A 25,624-nucleotide genomic window follows, 5' to 3' on the forward strand; every position below is an offset into this window, starting at 1 on the left:
TCTAATGGCTCTTCCTGAAGCTTATCCAAATGCCGGCGTAATACTGATTGACAATAATTGACATCAATATCGTGTGTTCACGTCTCTCAAATTGTGGAGCAGCGGCTTGATGAGAGATTGGTTTTTTTTTTTGGCTGTTCTCTGGGCCTGCTGGTCGGCGTAGAATCCGGCGCTATGTCACAGGTTGACTCGTCGTTAGTAAGTGGCTTTTATCGGGGTACTTACCAAATACTTAATTCTAACTTAATTCTAGTTTACTTCTTACTGATGCTAACAGAATAATAGTTATTTCAAATAATTATCGGCGCCGCGCTTTCGAGCTGCGGGATTCGCCGTACTCGCCTGGCAGTCTCTAGATGGCGACTGGGTCGCGGCGAATAAAGATAAATCTGAATTTTTTAAGTGAAGTAACCAAAAAAATTATCAATTAAGTAGAGCCGTGCTCATGACTGCGGGTCTGTCAAGGCCCCACGTCACATATATATATATATATATATATATATATATTATATATATATATATATATATATATATATATATATATATATATATATATATATATATACTACTGGAAAAAATTAAGGGATCAAAAAAAAATTCCAAATTTTTCGGTAGTTTTCAACAGGCCGTAACTTTGAGAGAAATGGTCGTACAGGAAATAAAAGAAAAGGAAATGGTAGCTCCAAGTGTCTAGTTTTTGGATTAGAACTTCAAAATTTTGTAGCCTCCGCGGTTTCTGAGTAATCGTAGAATAACCAGCAACAAAAAAATTCTCAAAATTTCTTAGTTTTTTTTTTTGGTCTACGGGCGTGGAAAAAATTTTGTTAGCTTAACCACCATAAGGATCGGATACTTTGTTCATTTAGCTTTAATTTCTTTTTTTAAACACCCTGATACGTCCACTCCTCGCTGAGATATCGGTCTTCAAATGGAAAAGGATCTTTTTGTCTTTGATTATCGATATCTCAGCAACCAATGATCGCACAGAAAGTTAAAGGTGGGTTTCAAGAACTTGATTGAATTCCCTTAACGACTGTCCATTGTTTTTTCGAAAAAAATTTTTCTTTCCATCACATGAATTTGAAAATGCAACAAAAAAGGGCTTTTAGTGGTTTTTTGGAAAATCAAGCGCTGGATGAAAATATTGAGGAAACCACTAATGTTAAGTGTGCCTTTTACAGTTCAATATGTCCACAAAAATCCTACAAAGAATCAAATTAATCCAGCCAGCCGTTTTTTTGTTTCACTTGATCGAATTTTTGAAAAAATTAAAGGATCACGTTTTTTGCTCTGAAAAGCTCATAATTTTTAAAAATGAGAAAAAAAAATGGTTTTTTCGAGCTTTTTCCACATTTTCGTTCCAAAAAGTGCTTAAATTTTCAAAAAAAAAAAAATTGAAAAAAAAATTTTTTTTGAAATTTTTTCTCTTGAAAAGTTTAAGAAAACAATTACCGCCGGCATTAGCGTTATCCAAAGCGTACCACGTGGAGGTCGCGCGGTCGGATTTACGCTTCTGTGTGTGTGTGTGTGTGTGTGTGTGTGTGTGTGTGTGTGTGTGTGTGTGTGTGTGTGTGTGTGTGTGTGTGTGTGTGTGTGTGTGTGTGTGTGTGTGTGTGTGTGTGTGTGTGTGTGTGTGTGTGTGTGTGTGTGTAAGGTATTTCAGGAGAATTGAGACCCGGTGGCTCGTCAGTTCCAGTATTTAATGACTCCAAACTCATTCTCTGAAGGTTTTTGTTGGTTCAATACCGGGTATTACCACCCCTGTTTTCAATAACGGCTCTCAAACGTTCAGCCATGTTTATGCAGACGGTAATTTGAGGCTGCGGAATGGTATTCCAAATGTGCTGAAGCGCTCGCTCCAAAGCAGCTAAGTTCTGCAAATTTGGATACTCTCTGCGCAACCGACGGCCCATTATGTCCCAAACGTGCTCTATGGGGTTGACATCTGGACTCATTGCTGGGTGTCGCAACAATGTGATGTCATGCCGCTCAAAGAAGCGCCGGGTAATGTTGGCAGTGTGTGGACGTGCATTATCTTGGAAGGGGAAGAGGAAGTGAAACAAAAAAACGGCTGGCTGGATTAATTTGATTCTTTGTAGGGTTTTTGTGGACATATTGAACTGTAAAAGGCACACTTAACATTAGTGGGATCCTCAATATTTTCGATCCAGCGCTTGCTTTTCCAAAAAATCACTAAAAGCCCTTTTTTTGTTGCATTTTCAAATTCATGTGACGGAAAGAAAAAATTTTTTTTCGAAAAAACAATGGACAGTCGTTAAGGGGAATTCATTCAAGTTCTTGAAACCCACCTTTAACTTTCTGTGCGATCATTGGTTGCTGAGATATCGATAATCAAAGACAAAAAGATCCTTTTCCATTTGAAGACCGATATCTCAGCGAGGAGTGGACGTATCAGGGTGTTTAAAAAAAGAAATTAAAGCTAAATGAACAAAGTATCCGATCCTTATGGTGGTTAAGCTAAAAAAATTTTTTCCACGCCCGTAGACCAAAAAAAAAAATAAAAAAATTTTGAGAATTTTTTTGTTGCTGGTTTTTCTACTATTACTCAGAAACCGCGGAGGCTACAAAATTTTGAAGTTTTAATCCAAAAACTAGACACTTGGAGCTACAATTTGCTTTTCTTTTATTTCCTGTACGACCATTTCTCTCAAAGTTACGGCCTGTTGAAAACTACCGAAAAATTTGGAATTTTTTTTTGATCCCTTAATTTTTTCCAGTAGTGTATATAAAAGATATGTGATTATAAAGAAAAAGACGTTGATAATATGTGTGTAATAATTTGAATGCAGGAAAGAAACTCGAACGCAAGAAAGAATTTGAATGATGTAGTGAGATGGATGCGCTGGGGTCCAATGAGTACAGTGTACCCATAAAAGACAGCAGCTCAGTCGCTGGACGACTACAGCCATCTACTGGGCCTTGTAAAAGTATGCCCAATATATACAAATAAAAAGTGGATTATTATTAATTTGTAACTGAGAAGACAATTTTGAGTTTCGACTTAATTAAATAATTAGTTACAAAATTGTTTCAACGACAAACTTGTCATTCTCAAATCAGGGTGAGAACATCTGTATTTTAAACTAAGTCTTAAAAAATGATAGGAGAGAGCCCCACTATTTCTAGATAAATTCTGGCCGCAGTCTCACTCAAGAATCTCGGTCAAATATCTGTAGTGATCCTTCAGCAGTTGTGAGCGAATAATCTGCCGCAAGTTCTTTGCCCAAAAATTTCAATAATCTTTAAGCAGAGATTCTTCATCAAGAAGATGATCCGCAAGGTGATTAAGTTTACAAATTATTTTTATTTTGAACATATAACTGTGCATGCAATTATTATAACTCAAACTTACCCTTCAACTAAAGTATATGTAATTAAATGTGCAACATTGTCCCATAATGCAAATTTAACGTCAGTTGTTATTGGTATAATACGAGTTAAATTATTAAGATTTCTCGCGAAAGCTTCAATTTCGCGATGAAGTACATCGATATAACTACTATGTTGTGACATAACATCTTTGATCTCCCAATTAACCTTATTCATTAAAGTTATAGTATTGGTAACTTTGAAGTACTTCGATACAACAGCCATATATACTGGTTTTCGCAAATCAACCGCAGATCTTACAGTCTCTGCGTAGAATTGATCTAAGAATTCTTTTTCTGTATTTTCTGAAATCAGTCGTCTTAAATAACTTTGTAAGTTATCATACTGTTGACCTAAGAATATAAGTGATTCGACTCCAACAACTCGTTCAGCAAGCCCAAAAAAATTATCATCGCTATGAAGATCGACAACTGATGATAAATTAAGTCTTCGAACTTTCAATGCTTCATCGTCCATATTTATTGTACCACCACGAATTAAGTTAATTTCAATACGTGTCAAAGTTGATCTAAGCTTGGAGGTATATACTGATTTGCTAATGATGTTGAAATCAGACGTAAAAAATAAATTGATACAATACAGGTATAACTCAAAAAACTGAATCATACTTTGAATCACAGTCACAGCAATAGATGTTAGCAATTTTGACATCTGTAAATATCTTCCGCAAACTCTGAGTACATTAAGAGTAGTATTAGTTACTATTGGGACAGCTAATCTTGTTTTGATTTTTTTTTTTGTATAGAGTCTTGGAAAAGCATAATTAATGGTGGAATCATGATTAATTTCATCCTCAGAATCTTCAGATATATAATCGACTGTTTTTTCATCAATCGTAGCTAAAATATCTTCATCTTTAGTATTATTAAATTTTGCATCTAGAAATGATAAATCACTTTCTAAGTATTTTCGAAAATTGCCGAAATTAGTCCAGATATCCTTGTTTTTTATACTCGTCGTATTCGCTGAACTTAATAATTCACTATTATTTAAAAACGATTCTAAACTCTTGAACTCTTGCAATTGAGTAGCAGTAAATGTAGATTTCACTGGGCACAACTCCCATCCATCATGTTCTAAGAATATACATAATTCATCTAATCGGGAAGCGTGGTACTGGGCAAAATACAGTAAACATTGGTCCTTCATAGATTGTTGAAGAATTTCTAATTTTTTACCGCAAAACTCTTCGCTGACTTCCATTAATCTTAAAATTTCAATTGATTGTATTAGAGAAAAATTCTGAAAATTAAATAATTGAATATCGAACTAAAAAAAACAATTTTTTTACGAGGAAAATTTTTTTCACCATTAAAAAAACTAGTATTTGTATGAGGATTAGACCAAAGCTCAATTCGTAAAGCTATGCGTATTTTAAATTTAGCAGAACTTGGTGGTATTGTCAGCAAAATACTCATATAAAAATAAAGTAAACTTAACCTCATTGAAATGACACAGATAATCTACAATAACAGTCTATTTTCTGTTTTCATTAATGAATTATAAAGAATTGTAGATCTTACTAGATGAATCTTGATCAGCAGTTTCATGCCTGCGTGAAGACACGATATTTTAAAGTATGAAAATTTGTAGATTAACAGAATACTGGTCGAATAAAATTTTTTATTTTAGAAAAAAAAAACCTTTTTTTTCAGTCCGTGAAAATCAAATAAGGCCAAAGCACCAATTATTGACAAAGTGAGGGACTCTTCTGATATAATTTTTTACTTTTTGCTAAAAAAATTGAAAATTTTCATATGTTCAGAAGTTATTGGTTTCACCCCGTTTTTCGAAAATTGAATTTTAAACGGTTGTTGACATTTTAAGGTCCTAGATAGCTTCCCCGCATGTTTCTGTGATGTGTGTATGTATGTATGTATGTATGTATGTATGTATGTATGTATGTATGTATGTATGTATGTATGTATGTATGTATGTATGTATGTATGTATGTATGTATGAATGTATGAATGTATGTATGTAACCACGTATTAATTGATTTATTTATTATAAACTTCTACAGAAAATTAAGAAAAAAAATGTGAAAACTTCCAAAAGAACATGAAGATTATATTTGTGAGTTTGAAGAGCGCAAAATGTATTTAGTCCGATTTTGAGTACTTAAGTATGGAATCAGAGGGAAGCTGCAGGAATGGTGTTTAGGGTGAACCGTTTTTCTAATTTTTTTAAATGTGTCACGAGTTAACATTGCTTAATTTTTGCCATGTGGTGCTCAGTCTTGTATTTAATTAATGTATTTAATTGATTAAATTTAATTGATTAAATTAATGAGAAACACCAGCTATTGGCAGATTGAAAAACAAAATGATTCAATTTTTAACGTATCATTGCATCAATCACTTTCGCCTTAGTTCATATGCATGATTGATTTATTGAGACGAGGAATAAATTATCAAATATGTCATTAAATGATAGCTTATCAATTCAATATCAATTTTAATCGGTTGGGTGTGGATAATTACTTGGAAAAAATTCGACCGAAATTCATAAATTCAAATGCATGAAACAAAAAATTACATTCTCCGAAAGTTGGTCATAACCGTAGAGGTTGACAATGTTTTCATAAAGAGACGCTACTGCGCTGTCCATTGATTTATTACGTAGTGATTATCAACTTCCACAATTTAAAAATAAAAAATTCGTGAAACGGTCAACCCTTTTGTCCATTCGTGCAACCTCCAAATGATTTCAAATTCCACCCACGAAGACGTTTTTGAGCTTTCGAGCATGAATACATTGTTTTTTCTTCTATTTTGAGCTCTGCAACCACTAAAATAAAACTGTTATTAGCATTGTAAGCTTGTCGAACTTAGAAGTCTAAATTGACTTCAGTGCAACACTTTTTTGAAAATATTTGAACTTCAATATCTTGCGGACGATTCAACCGACTTCGAATTGCTTGACAGTAATTAGCTTGGTTAAAAGTGTCTTATTAATAATCAACGAGAGAAATCCGATCAGATAAGAAATTTCATAAATAGATTACATGGGTTTACTCCGGAAAATAAAGGCATATTTAAAAAAAATTTTTTTTTATATACCTGAAGACCTCTCCGACAAAAAGTGCTTTTGCATTGACAACATAACTCATGACACGATCATGTGAAATCAAAAAACCGAATTGGGTCTTGTATTTAATATCTTGAATTAGAATCTCTACATTTGGAAAAAGCATGGAAATTTAGATTTTTAGCAGAGTTTAAAAAGAATCTGGTAAACGGTTAACCCTGCAGGCCATTGCTGGAACTTCCCGCTCTGTACGGGTTCGAAACATTCAAGAAATTCGAAAGTTTTGAGCTCTTCAAGCCTAAAAGGGCCATTTGGTAGCCGAAATGAAAGGTTTCTTAATTAAAAAAAATTTACCCTTTATAAAATAATATCAATGATAATCTATAACTTAATTCATCGATTAAGAACAATTCAACAATTAATTTAAATCTATTTAGAACTAATTTGGTTCAAAAAATTTTCTTGTGAAGTAAATAGTTTCTCGAGTATTTATTAAACAATTTTAAAGATTATAAGATTTCATTTATCACTGTCCAAGTTTTAAGTGAGTGCTTAGGAACGACAGTTTCCAAATTAATCAGAATTTTGTAACCGAAAGCGACGTGCGTGAAGCACTGAATCACGAGTTTACCACTAACCTGGAGATTAAACGTATCAATCTAACGAAGATCTAATGAGCTTGCAAAGCATACCGCACAGCACTTGCTAAATCAAAAAAACTACGGAAATGACGCACATACTCAATAACTCAACAAATGTGTGTTAATACAAAACCTATTATGTCAACGCGGTTTTGAAGATGAGATTGTCGGCCGCATCATCTGCTAGTATTACTCAAGCCTTCATGACAAAACACGGTTTACAGATAATACCAACATGACAGCAATCTGAAGTGAAAATCTAAACAAGTTAATAATGATCAAGAGCGGATGCAGAGTAGGATTTTTTTTGGATAAGAACCTCCATGTCTTACTTCATGAGCTTCTACACCTAATGTATATATTACCTAATGAAGGTATGAGTGTGTTTTGCCAGAAACTGGCTAGCATTGAAAACGCTAGTAGCGAATTCAATGGTGAAATCATTGAAGCTTGCGACTTCAACACTAAATTAGCTTAATGGGGAAGAAGACTTCTTAGACATCAGAGGAAACACAGACGCTAACTTCGCAGAAAGGCTCGACCTCGCGGTACGTAACACCAGCAATACCTTGAATTTGAGGAGACAAGGCTATTACCAGTACATCTCAGAGATCTCGCTGGAGATAACAAGAATATTCAGCTACGCATAGTTTGAGCTATGAATATGTATCGAGATTTGGATAGTCTTTAAAAAGTACAGCGATAGTGATCATCAGCATATAACATTCAGCGTTGAGGTGGCTTTCACCTCAGAAAAGCAAAAAAGCTCAGAAGAACAAAGGTGGAATGCCAGAAATCTCGACTTAGAAGCTCTCAGAGCATCTCTCATGAAAAAGAGAACAGTTCTCTTCGTTGTGGTTCACTCAATTGTGTTCTTTGGAGCTGAAGGGTGAGTTGATTTTCGAAAGTAAAAAACTGATCGGTGAAAAATTGCAGCAGTGCATTGACGAGGATCTCTGAGAGTGATCCGCGCCTATTGTAGGGTTTCTGATGCTGCTGTACTTGTTTAAGCTGGGGCTATGGCTATCGACCAACTAGCATTCGAGAGGGTGAACCTCTCTGACCTCAAAACTAGTGGCGTCAACAGGGAGGCGGCTAAAGCAACAGTAAAAGCTGAAATGCCGGAAGAATGAGAAGAAAAATGAAAAACCGCTTACATGAGTATAGATGGTCGGCTCGCCCGATTTCGAACATCAGAATCTGGCTAACCCGAAGTAACGATGAGACAAACTTCTTTCTGACTTAGCTGCTTATAGGCCATGCCTTATCTCAACGCTTGCCTACAAAAATTGGACCTACAACATATATTAATGTGCAAGTACTACCTGAACGAATCCGACGATGCTGAATACACAGTTTCTGAGTGCGAACTGGAGAAATCGTAGAGTTAATAATGAAGCAATTATAGGCAAGACACTTAAGTCTGAAAGCCTAGAAAATCACATGATACGAAGAAAAAATTACTGGAATGAAGTTGCAGCTTACGCGAGGTGCCTTCTGAAGCAAAAAATATTAGGAAGAAGCAGTAAAACAGGAGAGGACATCGTTAGACGTAGCAAGAACTGGATTGAAATCATGTCAATGATTTAAAACACACACACACACACACACACACACACACACACACACACATATATATATATATATATATATATATATATATATATATATATATACCCTTGCAACCTTCACCTCACTCTGGAATCACTCTGTATTCAGAGTCAGAGTGAAATCATATTGAAACCAGTGTGGATCCAGAGTGGTTTTGTGCCTTTTTTCCAGAGTCAAATCACAGTGAATCCAGAGTGATCCCAGAGTGAATTCAGAGTAATCTCAGAGTGAATTCAAAATGAAACTAGAGTGTTTTCAGAATGTCTTGAAAATGTTTTCAACGTGGGTTTAGCGCTTTTCAGAGTAAATTCGAATAATTCTCAATTTTGTCCTTAGTATATTTATGATAACTTTAACACGAGTGTAGTGTATTGAGTTTTCATAATTTACCTAATTATATTAACAGTTAGACGACAAATGGTTAATAAATTGATAATCATATAGCATTTTTCGACTACATAATTAACAACCATTTCATTCTACAAAATAAGAGATAACAAATTTTGTAATTTGAAAATACTTTCAATTAGTTAAAGGTCTATTTTTATCTTTATTATATTAAATTATGAAGTCAACAGGTGAATTTAGTATTATACATTATTAATTGGTTCCCTATTTAAAAATTTTTAAATGTTATGAATTTTTGTATGACTCAAAAAGATTTTATTTTGAAAATACTAGAAATTCACATAGGGATCAGTTTGATCCCGGGAAAAAAAAATTATATATAATTCTATAGAACCATATATAATCTATATATGATTTCATATAATTTATATATAACTATATGTCTTTACATATGTTTGTTTTTAAGATTATATGTAATTATATAAAGCTATATATAATTGCAAATAATTTATATATAACTGTACGTCACTACATACATTCGTTTTTAAGATTATATAACTACATATAATTACATATAATTTATATATAACTATATGTCATTACATGTATTTGTTTTTAATATTTGATCGAGCTAAATTTTAAATTATTTTAATTTTAAATTATTAAAATTTAACCAATTAAATAATTGTCTTCGAATAAATTAATTTATTAATAGTTAATAAATCTTTCTATCAGTGTATATTGATAATTAATAATTTACAAACGAAATAAAAAATTTTGTTCATTACGCATTGATCATATATACGATTTGCATTACTTGTAGTTGTTAAAAACCCTGATATTCAAGTAATTCTCATCGGTAAACTGGTAAAGAATTAGTCTTTCAAGCGTCAGGTCCCAGGTTCGATTCCCGAGCGTAACAGTTGTTTTTTATTTGATTTCACTCTGGCTTTAGTCTGGGTTCACTCTGGTTCCACTTTAATTTAATTCTGAGTTTACTTTGATTCCACTCTGGCTTTAGTCTGGGTTCACTCTGGTTTCATGCTGGAAAATAGGCACAAAACCACTCTGGAACCATCATGATTCCATAACGTTTCCAGAATTTTTTCAGACTGATTTCAGAATGATTTGAAAGTCGCAAGGGTACACACACACGAACTCACATAAACACATATGTACAGACAGATATATTGCCGTAATCGTATGAATAGTAAGGGTAATTTCCTAGGACTCAAAAACGTAGAGATCTGATAAGAATTCGATGTTCGAAAATTGGGTTAAAACCAATAACTTCCGGATTTTTACAAAAGTATTGATTTCTATAGCAGGAAGTTATAGTATATCACGTGCTTAGGGCAATAAAATAAGAAATGTCTCAGATCATATGTAATTGGCCGATGCGAAGCTGAGGTCAAAAAAAATTTGATCTCAAGCTTTCTTATTTACTGCCCAAGGTGTGTATACTATTTTTCTATTCAACGAAGACATAAAGCGGCTACTTCGTTAATCGCAATTGAACGAAAGTTGATGTTTTCCGCGCGGAGGTGAGAAAAAGAAACACTTTACGAATCGTCGTCTCGAAAGCTGCTTCGCTATCCATTATTTATATATAATTTAGAAACTACATGATCGAGATATGTTTCTATAAGCTCCAATAAATTTTATGTTTTTTATCGATAAATATTTGTTTTTTTTTTTTAGGGAAAATTTTGATTCCAGTTTCTCGGTCGATGAAGAATGTTGAAGAATAAATGTATCTGATTATCAATAATATACTAGGTAATTTAATATATTATAAAATAAGAGAATGCGTTAACAATATGACCTCTGTCAAATACGGTGCCTTCACCTTATCCTCAAAATTTTGTATTAATATTTGAGTCATATGAAAAATTGATTTACCTGTTGATAATACTCAAAATTCTAACAAATTGTTCGAATTTAAAGTAAGTGACGTTAGTACTCATTAAATATGTTGAAATTTTTATCTCAACATCGTGCCATATTTTCACAATACCCGTTTCTAATTTTTGTTGTACATATTGCTTGTTGTAAACGTTTTTATTTAATTTTTCATCTTGTTCTACGATGTATTCACTACAAGCCCCATGCCAATTAAGTACTTGATAATATGAATGAATGATTTTCCATAAAGTTTTACTTAAATTAATTAAGCAGATAATAAAATTTTCATTTGAAATCGATTCACATATTTGTTTAAATTGTCTTTTTGCATCACCACCTACATAAGAATAAACAATGTCAAAAGCAGTATTATGGATTGTTACTGTATAATGCATATGCAACTGATCTATAGCCATTTGAGTTTTGCCTAACAACTGATATGCTTCTTGAATTGATGAATATATCTGTTCATCAAAATGTTCGCAAATTTTGGTTAAATTAGAATCCAAAGTCTCTTCGACTTGTTCAAGTGTATCTTGGAATTTTTTGTTTAAGGCTGCAATGCAGTAAAAATGTTTATATGTTTCTGCTACACTCCGACAATCCAGTAAAAGAGATATTGCTCCTGGAAAATTTCCATCATGTAATAAATCTTGCAGAAGATCTTCTGTACGTCGCTAAAATAGAGAGAGAAATTACATAAAACACATTTGTTGTATTATTGTGTAAAGGTTAATTTATTTAAATAAGAAGTAAATTTATAATTACTAAAGTTTTTATCGAGTTGAAGCTATACATGAGTTTCTCAATAGTTTGACGTCGTTTGTAATTAGCGAGGATGCCAAGACTTGCTACCGTATATTTTATCGTAGCCGAATGAAGACTTAATCTGCCAACTTTGCATGTTGTTATAAGATTGTGCAATTCATTATGTATACTTAAGGCTTCATGGAATTGTTGATTGCATGTACTTTGTTTTTGTAGAATTAGTTGTAGTACTTTTTTAGAAACCACATATTGTTGTTGATTGAATTGTTGATTGAATTTTTCAATTTGTTTACAATTAGGACGATACGGAATTTTATTGAGTTCATGTCTACATGGATCAAATAAGTTATCAATTTGAAAATAAACTGATTCGATAGATTCCAGTATCTTATCATCCGAAATAACTTCATTCCCTAGATTCTTAAGAAAATTAAGCTCCATAGTAACAGGTTGATTAGATTCAAGTGGATTTAAGAGATCCGGGTGCAAACCCATAGATGGAACTTGTGATTGATGCTTAAATAAAATTATTGCAAATCATTAGATTCTATTTTTAAAATTTTTCTTCCTATCATAATTGTTCTTATACAATTTCATAATAGACTCACCTGTTTGTGTAAGAAATCGAAAACTTTGAATTTGAAGTTTTCCATTTTCTTGAATCAAGCGAATAAAAAATTTGATTGATTCCAGTAAAGATTCCGATTATCAACTAGTTTTTTAATGAATTACAAGAACTAATTCATAATGTTAATCTTCTAAGTAAGTATGATGGCTGAACAGTCCTTCTTCGTCTAATACGACGATGCTTTACGTACATATTTTCTGAAACATAGATAAGATCTTACAATTAATCATGAAATTTGAATAACTATATTACATTCAAAGAAACGTAGATATCCATTATCTATTCAGCAAATCTAAGCGAATAAATTTCAGACCACAGTGATCGTTTGAATGTCGATGGTAAAAATGGCTGTGGCTGCTATCACTTTAGTGCGTTCGAATATTTTCTAGTGTAATCCTAAAGTATACTATACTATGCCATAGAATCAGGTAAGAATATAAAATGACTATGCGGATCTACGAGACAGAAGACACATCTGGCAATTATAACTGATTTTTGTACGTATTAGAATTGCTTTCAATACTCGTATGTTTCGCAAAAGTTTGTTGAAAATTCGTAATCAGTCTTGAATTATTGCATTCTATCGACTCCAAACATCGAAACTCTAAATTTGAAAACAAACGACAAGGAAAGAACATATAGCAAGGTTCGAGACTCGTCCGAATCAAAAATTGCCTTATTAAATCTCTTTCCACACGACATACTAGTTCACCCTGTATACACAGAAATAAAATTATACTAACAATTACGATACGATCATCGTCGTCTAGTATCCGTCTTTCAATATCTTGACTTTCATGATTTTAAGTCTAAAGAGTTACTATTATTTGTGATTTCTTACGTTGAAGTCATTGCTAATATAGTTATAATTTTATAAGATAAATAACACAAGAAATTTGACGATATTGCATCACAAAAAATTAAGTAAGTAAATTGTAATCCTAAGTTCGAATTTTTTCCCTATAAAAGCAAAAAAACAAGCAAATATACTTCATGTAAAAATAAAAGATAAAATTCTACTCGTTTCCACAACTATAAACCAATGCATATACTACTATGATGGCGCCTATTAAGAACTGCGTTGATATTTATGCACTTCCAAGTTCAGTAAAAAAAATGATCTTGACATTTATTACATTTAATAGAACGCGACACGATGGCCGAGTGGTCTAATGATCCCACACAACTTGTACATCGTATCGAAAAATTAGGTTTCGAGCCTTAGCGGTTATTGGAATATTTTGAATATTTGCTGCAAGGGGACACTCTAGGAGCTAAGCTGTATATAAGCACACGTTGGTTCACAGGCACAAAATAAAAAAGGATATTCGGCAGCCAAACTGGAAGTAGCTTTCATAACTTCTCGCTCGCAACTTATAAGAAGTAATCAAACCAACACCAAATGGACAAAAAAATATAATATTTTTAATTTTAGAAAATATTTAGAATCGAAGTGATAAAAACTACATAAAATAAAATTCAATAGGAACTTATGTTATAAAATAATACTGATAAAATATATATAATAATAAAAAAATATGTTTTTTTATTGTCAATTTCTGTTATTGATTACATCTATTTTTTTAATCATTTATTTTTTTTCCAATCAAATCTTTTTTTTTTCAATTTATCTTGCTTATTGATTTATTTCTTTTTATTTTATTTACTCAGATATATAACATTAATTAAATTTTCGTAGATTACGATTTTCAAAATTTCAAAATCCTGTCATTTCTAAATTACTCGCCCGATTAAGCTCATATCCGAACTTAACCTTGTTCTTGATCGATAGATGAAGCATGTTGAGTTGAAGAAATATAAAATTTTTCTTAGATATTATTAATTTCCTCTCAACGTAATTAATTAAATTATTACATTCGGTAATTTGAATATTTGGTGCAATGGAAAAATTTTAAATGGTAAAAAAAATCAAAAAAAAACTATAGCTACAATAATTTGCCTTCTGAAAGCTGTGTGAGATGAGAGGAATGGAATCGGGAGAGGAGTATTAGCAAGGACCAAGGGAATGGGATATGAATATTTACAGATATTTACAATATATACAAAAATCTGCGTTCTGCAGGAAGTTCATTGCCGATTTGATCTGCGGCGTGCTAGTCGTGGTCGTCTCCTCTGATGTACCTGTCATTGCATTTTGAATCTAGCCCTTCTTTTTATTTCATCTATATGTTTGGCTTCATCTTGAAACCACCAGTAATTTTCGGAAAGTCTTTCTAAGCTATTCAGGTCTCTATTTGAAAGAGCCCTTGAATGTACGATAGATTCTGCTGAGGTATTATTAAAATCAGTATAGATGGCTTTCCTCGCCCAGTGCCTTTATATGTGAAAAATTATTTCCATCTTATATACAACCTAGATGATCTAGATTGGTGTAAATTTTTGGTGAAGAATAATTGCTTTTAGTAATTCTTCTGACCAGCACGTCATTTTCAACTTCTAGATTTTTAACCATATCATTATTAATATTGCAGATATTACTGCAGTAATTTCTAGTTTATGTTATGTAGAAGTTGTCAAATCTTGGTACATTCGCTAGATCGTAAATTATTTTTTTACTCAACTTCTTGAGATAATTGGACTCAGCTGACCTGTAACTTCCTAGCCAGGCTTTTATACAGGATCTTATGAATTTCCGATATTTTTCCATTATTGATGGACCTACGTTCCACCAAACAAAAGAGGCGTAAGACATAATTGGACGCACCAATAGTTGGTAACATAAGAGCTTGGCTTTAGGCTCAATGTGTCTATTATAAAATATTTTGGAATTTGCCCTAAAAGTTTTTCTGGCTTTGTTCAATTGTATTGCATAGTTTTTATTCATACGAAATAAATAGTCAAAATTTATTCCGAGATATTTAACATCTTCTTCATTGGAAATTGGAAATTCTTCTCCTGTGCTATTGTCAGTTAAGGTGATATTGAAAGTTTTAATTAAGAGAACTGTGGGTGATGTGATTTCATTGTCCGTTTTCCGAAATAAGATGGATTCGCTTTTATTTGGATTCATCTTGAGGTTTCACAGTTTATGGCAATGGTATTTTTTGCGAACAATTTTTGTCAGGTTGTCTTGAATAGTTGGTGTCTTGGAGCCAACAACATCAACAACTTCGTCGTCTGCATATGCACCTGAATGAGTGTTGTTTTTAGAATTTAAATCGGATATATTTACCATTAAACTGGTAAAAATTATAAAAAGTAGTGGAGAAGTAACAGTTCCTTGGTGTAATCCTTACAGGATAATAAAAGTAAGTGTTGACAAGTTAATTTCGTCCCAAGTAACGAAGGTTTTACCATAAACCATGTCATATACGAGCATGATCAAGCTCAATGGAAACTCGAGTGTTATTAAGACGTGTATAAGACGACCATTAAGCCAAACAGAGTCGAAGGTCTTCTCAAGATCTATCAGTACAGCGCCAACTAGTTTTCCGTTCAGGAGGTGTTTGTTTAAGTCCGATGAAAATTTATATATAGCATGAACTGTAGAATGTTGAGTACGAAATCCAAATTGATTATCAGGTATTAATTTGTGTTCATCTGCATGGGCCATAAGCTGAGATTTACTTAATCTTTCAAATATTTTGCTGATACTGTTTATCAAACTGATCGGTCGATAACTGGCTGGTTGGCTAGAGTCCTTATCCTTCTTTTTAATTGGGATGACTTTGGCTCTTTTCCAACGGGTTGGGTAATATGATCGATTAAGGCAATTATTAAAAATAATTGTGTAATTTTTAATAAAAGTTGCAAATAAGTGTTTCAGCACTATCATTGGTATATTATCCAATACAGAGGGATTTCTGGTTGTTGTTTTTTTGAGAAATAATGACATCTGGATATGAGAGGACAGAAATTTGGGAGGCTCAATTCCTTCCGTGGGATAACGTGCCGGGTTGGTCCTGGAGAAATTTGTGTGTGTAAGATTATGATTCTTATATGCTTCTATCCTTGATTTAATATCTTCGGCTGCTGAATCAGCTAATTGCTTTACTTGTGTTTCAGTATTGGTGTACCGCGGTGAATTTATTGATTTAAAATATTTTCCAATTATGTTCAGTTTTATAATGGGCTGTGTAATAATGAGTTTGTCATCAATTACTTATGGTTGAGTATTGTTAAGTAGATCAGAGTTGATTAAAGTATTGTTGTTCTTATTAATTTTAAGTGTATCTATTTGAGGTAGTTCTTTGTACCTAAAATGTCTATTTATGTTAGGAAAATAACTTTGATGAATCTCTATAGTTGATGTTTTTGGTAAGAGCACCCGGTTATCATTGTTTTTGAAGAGTTCAGCAACTAAAGAGGATTTATAAGATTGTAATTTCCTGAGTTTTTTATGACATATTTTTGACAGTCTCTTTTAGTATAAGGTTCAATTCTAGGTACTATTCCATTTATGGCTTCTAGTAAATGTTCCTCAAGTTTGGTTATATTGAAGTCTATTTCATCGATTGTCACATTTCTATCATGTGGTAAAGTCTCTCGGAAGTTGTCACCTAGGAATTGTTCAAACCTAGCCAATTAGTTTTTTTATAATTGAATCTAGGAATTGGAGTAAATGGATCTGCAAGTCCTCTAGGGATGTCATTACAATCAAGAGTGAAACTGATGGCGTTGCGATTACTGTCTTATGTAAGGGTAACCAATTTATCATTTGTGAGCTCTTTAAGTACGATCCTTGTGTCTGCAAGACACTGATCCAGATAAGATCCTGAACTTGGAAATGTCGGTTTATCTACTGTATAAAGTGATGTTTCATTTTGGATTCCAAAGTCATTTATCCAGTTGATGAATCCTGCTCCTCTATCATTTATGGCTGTGTTAACCCAAAGTGTATTTCAAGCATTAATGTTTCCAGCTATGATAAAGTAAATGTTGTCCGCATATTGTTTAAAGTCATCGTAGACTTTATTTAGTTCAGCAATAGAAGGCCCTCTTCTGCTACAGGTAGCATAAATACTGAAGATTGTAACAGGGTAAAATTACCCTAAATCGATAAGTCATCGGATATCGATAACTATTCGACATAGCACTGGCGCGTCTCGATCTTCGGGCCTAAAGAGAGAATAGGAGGGGGTAGTTTTGGGTTAAAATAGGTGAGCCGTGCAGTGGAAAAGGGAGAAGTAGTGTGACCGCCAGACGTAGTGCCACGGAAATCGAGAAGGACCGATCCTCGGAGTAGTGATGAAACGAAGGAAGGCAACTACAACTAGGACTTCTTCCTCAACGAGTGAGTTAGATCATCGTTTTGTTCGTGAAGGTATCAATTATTACTCTGTGGGAAAGAAGTGGACCGCGGTTTACCTAATACCCAGTTACTTCTTCTAATTAATTATCAATTGGATCGTTTAATCGACGATTATTTCATTAATCAGAATTAAAACATTTGCTAGTTTTGACTGAGTGATTTTAATGGGGGCTTTACCCGAGAGTCACCCAATCGACCTTGCGGGAAAATTTATTAACTAAAAATTTATCAATTAATTAATTAACATCCGAAAAATTCGTTAAATTTATTGTTATAATTTCTATAACAATTAACTTAAGAAAAATTGATTAATTTTGTCACTTGAAAAATAATCGACAAACTTTTATTGGTGGAATTTTGGTCGAGCGTCAGTACATTTTGTGTCGCAGTAAATTCCCATACCCAAGGTCAAATACAACTAAGCTAGCGAATGTTCTAGTTAACAGAATTCGAATGCTTCGACTTGTGTCGATTTTTTATAATTTATAAAATTATTGGAAAATTATCGGATATTCTATTAAGAACTAATTATTGAAAATATTTTATTGTAAAACTATTTTATTTATTAATTATTAATTGATTCTGGGGATTAAGTCCGTGAATTAGTTAAATTAAAATTTACTAAAAATTAATAATTATTCGCGTGGACATTAAGTCCAAAGAATTAGTTATTTTGAGTCAAAAATCTCACAGGAAAAGTTAGTTACAATTAATTAATTTACAACAATAAACTTGTATAAATAATTTTAAACATTGATTCTAAAAATTACATCGTGATTAATTTAATTATTAAAAGTTAATTCAAGGTTTTAAGACCTCTTGTTCTAAACAATAATTGTTATATTATTAAGACTATGACTATAAGTTACTTAGGAATTTTAATCCACTTAATATTTTGATACAGAATAAAAATTACAATCGGAATTTGAAACTGAATGTTCGTTGTTTTTGGAATTTGATTATAAATTTAGGATTATCGTTTCACTAATTACTAATGATTGAATAATTAAATTCAAATATTCAACTAAAATTGACTACAGTCAATTTTGTTAAAATAAAATTTATAAAATAAAATCATACAAGTGTGGGATATGTGTGTGAAGATTAGTGTCGGTCATGCGTGATAGAGAGTGTTAATAGTGTTAAGTCAGTTCTGGTTAGCCGATAGTTAGGCTAGACGATCTCTGTCACACTGTTGTCTTTGTGCAGAGTAATTAAATAGTTCTGGTTAGCCGATAGTTAGGCTTACATAAAAGTGTTTAGTTCTGGTTAGCCGATAATTAGGCTGTAGTTTTAAGTTGTCCTGGTCAGTCGACAGTTAGGCTGTAGTTTGTAAGTTTTAACTAATTAAAGTGTGAGTGTGTGAGTGAAATTTAATTGATTTTGATAAGTACTGATTTTATTGATTTTATATTGTTAATAAATATCGATATATTGTTAATTAATTATTTATTCTTTAACAGCACCTTCCTTCACTCTCTCTACCCTAAAAATAAGATTTCTCAGCTCTGAACCGGTTCCAGGAACCGTGATTAAAAATCCTGGTGGCGCCCGAATAATTATATTGTTTGTTAGTTTTGTTAGTTATTTATAAAATTGATTAGGGGCCAACCTGAGCAGGTAAAACTGTTACAAGAGGATTAATGTGTTGTTTGAATTTCCATAAATTTTAATTGCTGAATATTCTATAATTTCATTTGTAAGCGAGTTAAGATAGGATATGGTTTATATCATTACATTTTATGTAGCGTTCCAGTAGTAGTGTATTTGAGTAATATTGTAAATTTGTGTTGTGTGAATACGATAATGTGTAGTATTGAGGACTATTGTGTGTGTGTGTGTGTGGGTGTGAGTAAGTTAGTTGTCTCAAGGATGTCGAGGTGCACTGCGAAAAAATGACCGATGTAATGTGTCTCCTGGTCAGTTACCGACGACTGAACTTAGGTTCAGCCTCTTGAAGCGAGGTGATTCCTGCAGAGGATTACTGCAGAGGAGCGACTGAAATATTGACGCCCCGAAGTACGGGAGTTTTGGCAGTCTCATGCGGTAGCTTGCGGTTAGCAGGCCTCGATTGCTGGATGCTCGAGGGTAGTCACGAGTTCTGTCTGAGCTCGATATTTCTTGAATTTTCATTCATTTTTTGGTTGATTATGGAGAATTGATCGTTGATCATGTTTATCATGTTATTCTTGAGTCGATTAAGTATATTTTCAAAGTTGATTTGAGTGTTATTGGTTTCAGTTCATGTTGAAGGTCTAGGCAGTTCGTTTAAAAATTTCTTGTGAGTATTTTTACGCTAGCAATGGTGGAAAAAAGTTTTCATTCTTTACAATATTAGCAAAAGAAAGTTCTGCGTTATCAGTTCTTGTAATTCGGTTCAATTTATTTTTTTTAATATATTTTTTTTAATTCCATAAGTTTGTTTTTTAACACCTTGTGCCATGGACAGGTACTTGTATCCATTGTAAGAGGTAGTGTGGCCGTTTTCACTGCAATTATTGCACTTTAGTAATTTTTTATCGGTGTTGATTTCTATCTTACACTTATACTCAGCCTTGATAGATCCAAGATTTTTGCCACACTGAACACATCTACAGTGAAGTTGACAATTGTTACTGGAGTGGCCTATTCTCTGGCACATTCTGCATTGGAATACCATTTTTTTTCAACCTTTCCCACCTGATAGGTTGGCGTAGCATATGCTTAATTCTCGTGAGTTTAGCAGGCTTGCTACTATTAGTCAGCTAGACTAAGAAGAAAAATTTTCTATTTAACCGCATTTTTAAGACTTTCTCAACTTTGATGTTGGGTAAATTTCGGGACTGAGGCTATTCGGACACTGAAGCGTGAACCGCATTTTTGAGACTTTTTCAACTTTTATGTTGGGTAAATTTCGGGAAAGAGGCTATTCGGACACTGAAGCGTGAATTTTAGCATGGCAAATAATTTGTAATATTCACGCTAGCCTCACGCGGAACTCACTCACAGTGTCAGAATAGACAGTCCAAAATTTCGGCTTGCAACCCGAGTGAAAATGAAATTTACTAAAAAATTATAACTTTTTAATGACCGCCGCACTACCGCTGCACCACTACCGCACCATACCGCCGCACGACCGCTGTACCAGTGCCGTTTGGCGGATTATTCCGCCGCACGCTAAAAATATATTTCTCCAGTACCTCCGCACCACCGCTGCACGACCGCCGCACCAATGTTTAGCATAGCTCTAATTTCACAAAAAAATGGCATATGTATGGCAAAATATCTTATGATTAATTTATTAATTTACCATGCAATAAATAGTCAATAAATAATGATCTTTATTTTCGACAAATGTTATTAAGTAGCCTCACACAAATTTTTTTCTAACGAACATACATTTAAAAAGTTAAAGTTTTGAAATTTTTTAAAAATTTAAGTTTAAAATTAAAAGCATTAATGATGATCTTGATTTCCAATGAACATAGATTAAAATAAGTTAGAGTTAGAAAATTTTTTTTAAATTTAAGTTTAAAATTAAAACCATTAATTCACATTCATTAAATAAACGGATTACTTGATGTCCAAATATGAGGACTTGTTATAATGATGCATACATTTAATTATTGTTATCATTGTTAATATTTGAGTTGTTATTATTACTTTGGTGATTGTAATTATTGTTAATATTTTGACAATATTGTGGCGGAGGATAAGCGTCAGTCGGGATGTGCGAATTGTGACTTACATTGTAAGCGACTCCTTCATTATATTGTGGATTGGGTGGATAGTATGGATAAAGTTATGATGATTATAATTATAATAACCAGCATATTGATGTTGATTATAATTTGGATTTGAAGGTGGATAATAATGATAATCAACTTGATTATTATGAGAAGAATTTTCAAAGTAACCGTTCACATGATTCAGATTTTGTTCAACATTACATTCTAATGCTGAAGTAGGTCTTTCGACGTAACTCTTGCAATTTTGTTGTAGAAAAGTTACTGATCTAGTTGATTCTTCTGATCCATTGTGATGAATTGTATTCTCTTTAGTCGCATCAGAGCTGGGTACTTTATTATTGTTGTCAGTATTTTTGTGATGGTGCTCTTCGGCACTGGAAGCTCTTCCCGATTGATTGGGCTCAAAACATAATTTTTCCGTATCCTCACAGCTACTCGTGACCTCTTCTATTTTTTCCGGTATATTCAATTTACTATAAGATGATTTACTACTCTCATCTGATCCTTCTGGAATAATGGATTTATGTGATTTCAATGCATCGTCGACGTTTTTGAGCTGTTCGTCTGCTTCAATCACCATTTTATCTGAAGTTGCTGTACAAAAAAATTATGACTAATTACAATCATTCAATAATTAGAAAAAATTAAAATACAAGATTTAAAAAAATCAAGTTATCGATGTAAAAGGTCTATTAGATGTCGTAAAATAAAACCAAACATTTTCGCCTTAATGGTGCTGATCGAATTAAAGTAATGTATAATAAGTGTGCTTACCTTTTTGATTTTTTAACAGTTTTTATAGGATTTGTACACTCAGATTTACGTTTTTCCCGACTCTTTTGGGCTTTCTGGCGAGACTGGCTCTTAATTTCGTTAATTACTGTAGAATCTTCAGGTTCAAGAACAAGTTACTTTATTTTACGCCTGACAATGTCGTTAAATTCTGTTGTTGTCATCTGATAGCGATATTTACTATATAGGTATCCTACAATTATTATAAATTTATTTATAATTAATTTATCGTTTATTATTTAAATTTACATCTACATTGCATTGATACAACTTACCTCATGTAGCTCCTCGAAGAAGAGGGTGACTTGAATTCATCCCTTCTGCAGTTTTCGAGACTATGAATTCCTCTTTGGTGATAATGCAGGTTAATAGACACCTTGCTATTTCTCGGGGGTTTGAATTAGATTTGGAACATACAAGGTTAAATTGTCTACTTGTTAAGTATACTTTAGTATTTGGAAATAATTCAATCTAAATTGAAAGTTATACCAATTAATATTTAAACAATACATCATAGTACTACGAAATGTATTTTAATAAAAAACATTATCAAAATAGTTTCAATAAAGAAACTATTCTACAAGTATATTGACGCCATTATCTAAAATATGTCTACCATGGAAGAGAATTACGATCTACATTAAGATTGATGATTAAGTTAAGCAAAGCGAAATTAAGTTTGAAAAAATATTCATGGGATTCTTATTTTTTATTTTAAATAACCGCATAGAACATCTAATTAAAAACATTTTAAAACACAGTGACAAATATTTTATCTATGGCATACCTTAAAATTGACATTTTCACCCGACGAGTCTTTTTTGACTAAAAATTGCTGCAAGTCATGAGTCTTGCATGAACACAATAATTTCCAGTGTTACTGAAATAAATAATGAATTAATAGTCTTTAGATGAGTTATTTCAATAATTTATGCATAACTACATTTAACATCTGTATTGGAAAAAATAGAATAGCAAGGAGGAATTATATATACACTTACATTACCAAATCTATTGCCACAAATTAATCAAAATTAATTTTTAAATTACTACATTCTTTATAACTTATAATAAGCCGTGAAAAAATAATTTTCAAACAGATATACACAGCAAAAAATTTTGCGTCATTGCGTTAAAAAACTCTGTATTAAATATTTAACACTTTTATGTGTAAATTTAACATTTTTTCTGTTAAATCAACACAAAAAAGTATTAAATATTTAACATAAAAATTATTAACACAAAATTTTTAATGTGTATGTTGGTTAATATTTTCTATCAATCTTAATTAATACCGTTTGATCGCCAGTTTTTACAAATGCAATTCAAGCAGATTCGGCAAAGAGGTTGATCGATTGCCTTTGATGTTGTTGACTTCGAAGAACTTGGCTGCAATTCATCAGCTGACGAAGCCTTAACATTTTTATTAACTTCTTGCTCAATAGTGCTCATCAAATTACCATTTTTTGAAGCCATGGAAATTGTTCTATTCACTCTATTGGTATTAGCATGGCATCCAATTTTTGGTAACTCTGTTGTTTCGTCATTTAAAATTTCATGATTTTTTTTTTGGGTCTGATTTTTGCGTTTTTGTATATCCTTGAGATTTTATTTTTTTCAGACATTATGTTTTCTGAATACTATTTTTTTGTTATATTTCCAGAAATATCGACAATCAATTGTTCCAGATAATCTTTACAACCTGAAAAATGAAAAATTAAATTAAACTTGAAGTATCATCACAATAGTAACCTAAAAACATCATACTTTTAAAATTAATTAGAAAAATACCACAGAAGAAATTAGTATTTAAAAATTAAGTAGGTTGAATACTTCAATACTTACGTGAAATTTTTAAGATTTTAGCTTCATAGAAAGTTGTAATGCCATCACAATCAACCCAAGGAAGGTCACCACGCCAACCAACTCGCACTACTTTTGGTCTTAATATTTCGTAAATATCTTTAATATCAATTATTGAAAGTTCATATGTTTCTAGCCAAAATTGGTAAGTAAGAGTTGCGGTCACGCCAACTGGTGATCAAATTTGAAACTAGTGTAACCAGGTCAGGTGTTGAATCACCGTACAGACTGCGTGTAAACAAATCCATTTGTTTACGTATAATTTCAATATTTTCTCGATCAAAATTAGTTTAAAAAATTATTTTAAATTATAAGAAGAATGTTTTTATCAATAAATGAGATTTTGGATCATTTGGGTTCTACACCCAAGAGCCGAAACTTTATCGAGGGTGAACAAGTTGTGAATTCTAACCACTTAGTTTACACAGGAATTTTAAATGAAAATAGTGAACAATATAAGTTGTTGTCTTACTGTATACAATCCTCGAAAAATCGAGATGATCCGCACGAGATAAATACCGTAATTACCAAAACTGGAAAAGTTGTTTCATCGATATGTAGCTGTACAGCTGGACTAAGTGAACGGTGTAAACATAGTGCTGCGGTATTATTATTTTGTACTCGGTAAAATTTACATTTTAAAAAATTTTCTCTACAATGTAATTATCATTTAAAGTTTAATCATTTATATTTTTATCATTTCAGTAATGATTTGACTAGTTTAAAAATAGTAACATCTACCGACAGAAAATGTCTTTGGAGTGCGCCACGGGATTCTTGTTTAGAGCAATATAATGCAAAGCCTTTGAGTGAGCATAGTTGTTTTAAGATCAAAAGAATCATCTGGAGTTGGATAAGGATGTCAAGAAATTAATTAAGGAAAAATTGTATTCGAAACATTTGAAGTCATCTTTATCGGAGCATGCGTATGGGCGTGAATGATTGATTTTAATAACTAATTTTTTTTCTATTGAAAATTATGATGAAGTAGATATAGTTAAAAATATATATATATATATATATATATATATATATATATATATATATATATATATATATATATGATTCTTTTTTTCAGCTATCAACAAATCAAAAATATTCACGCAATCAATTTTGTATATATTTCAAAGTTAAAGAAAATTCTATTTTCTTTAAATTTACAATGAATTCCTTATGCTTATTTACAATTTATATGTCAACCGCTTCATTTTTAAAAGTTTATTTTTATATATTTTTATAGAATATTTACTTCATTACGCATTTTACAATTTTTGGACATATTTTTATTTATACATCGTATTTTATACATTGTTTTTAAATTTATTTATAATAGAGCTGGAAGACATACTCCACTACTTCACACTGTTGAGACTCTACCACCTGAATACCTTCGACAGATTGAATGTTTGATATCTCACTTATCCTCGTCATCAATCCTTTCTACTATTTCCGATCAAACTTTTCGACCTCTGCGAGAATGTTGTCAAAAAACTTACGAACAGTTAATAGGAGATCCTTTTCATATTTGTAAAGAAACAAAGAAATTTTATAGTGTATGGCAAAACGAACGAAAGTTTAGAATCACGGGTTCTCGATGCTATGAATTGTACACTTACCGAAAAAATCT

At 32.2% G+C, this 25,624-nt stretch overlaps 3 protein-coding genes across 7 annotated transcripts in view; 1 reads left to right on the forward strand and 2 right to left on the reverse strand.

Moving 5' to 3' along the window:
- Positions 1-25,624, reverse strand: part of Vps50 (vacuolar protein sorting 50) — an 83,572-nt gene that overhangs the window by 19,634 nt on the left and 38,314 nt on the right. For 3 of the 4 annotated variants that reach the window (XM_074247057.1, XM_074247056.1, XM_074247054.1), the window contains 4 exons: positions 12,323-12,539; positions 11,715-12,230; positions 10,944-11,623; positions 3,374-4,618 (listed from right to left, as the gene is read on the reverse strand). In XM_074247057.1, the coding sequence (XP_074103158.1) occupies positions 3,374-4,618; positions 10,944-11,623; positions 11,715-12,230; positions 12,323-12,367 (2,486 nt within the window). In that variant the 5' untranslated portion in view covers positions 12,368-12,539. Of the gene's footprint in view, positions 1-3,373; positions 4,619-10,943; positions 11,624-11,714; positions 12,231-12,322; positions 12,540-21,341; positions 21,481-25,624 lie in introns of those variants that run through there. The other variant, XM_074247055.1, reaches the window with a different exon arrangement.
- Positions 18,480-24,782, reverse strand: LOC141530143 (uncharacterized). 2 transcript variants are annotated; one of them, XM_074247059.1, is made up of 6 exons: positions 23,430-24,782; positions 22,922-23,014; positions 22,410-22,605; positions 22,117-22,327; positions 21,421-21,936; positions 18,480-20,363 (listed from the first exon to the last, which is right to left on the reverse strand). In XM_074247059.1, the coding sequence occupies exons 5-6, from the start codon at positions 21,920-21,922 to the stop codon at positions 20,359-20,361; spliced, it is 507 nt and encodes a 168-aa protein (XP_074103160.1). In that variant the 5' UTR covers positions 21,923-21,936; positions 22,117-22,327; positions 22,410-22,605; positions 22,922-23,014; positions 23,430-24,782; the 3' UTR covers positions 18,480-20,358. The 2 variants fall into 2 exon arrangements, with proteins under 2 accessions (XP_074103160.1, XP_074103159.1); XM_074247058.1 differs by lacking the exon at positions 18,480-20,363 and having other exon boundaries at positions 20,385-21,936.
- Positions 24,317-25,450, forward strand: LOC141530145 (uncharacterized). Its single transcript, XM_074247060.1, has 3 exons — positions 24,317-24,621; positions 24,703-24,806; positions 25,331-25,450. The coding sequence occupies exons 1-3, from the start codon at positions 24,317-24,319 to the stop codon at positions 25,405-25,407; spliced, it is 486 nt and encodes a 161-aa protein (XP_074103161.1). The 3' UTR covers positions 25,408-25,450.

The sequence above is a fragment of the Cotesia typhae genome, unplaced genomic scaffold, assembly GCF_013202065.1.
Source record: "Cotesia typhae breed Kobodo isofemale line unplaced genomic scaffold, CoteBio_Ctyphae contig_48, whole genome shotgun sequence".
Classification (NCBI taxonomy): Eukaryota; Metazoa; Arthropoda; class Insecta; order Hymenoptera; family Braconidae; genus Cotesia; species Cotesia typhae.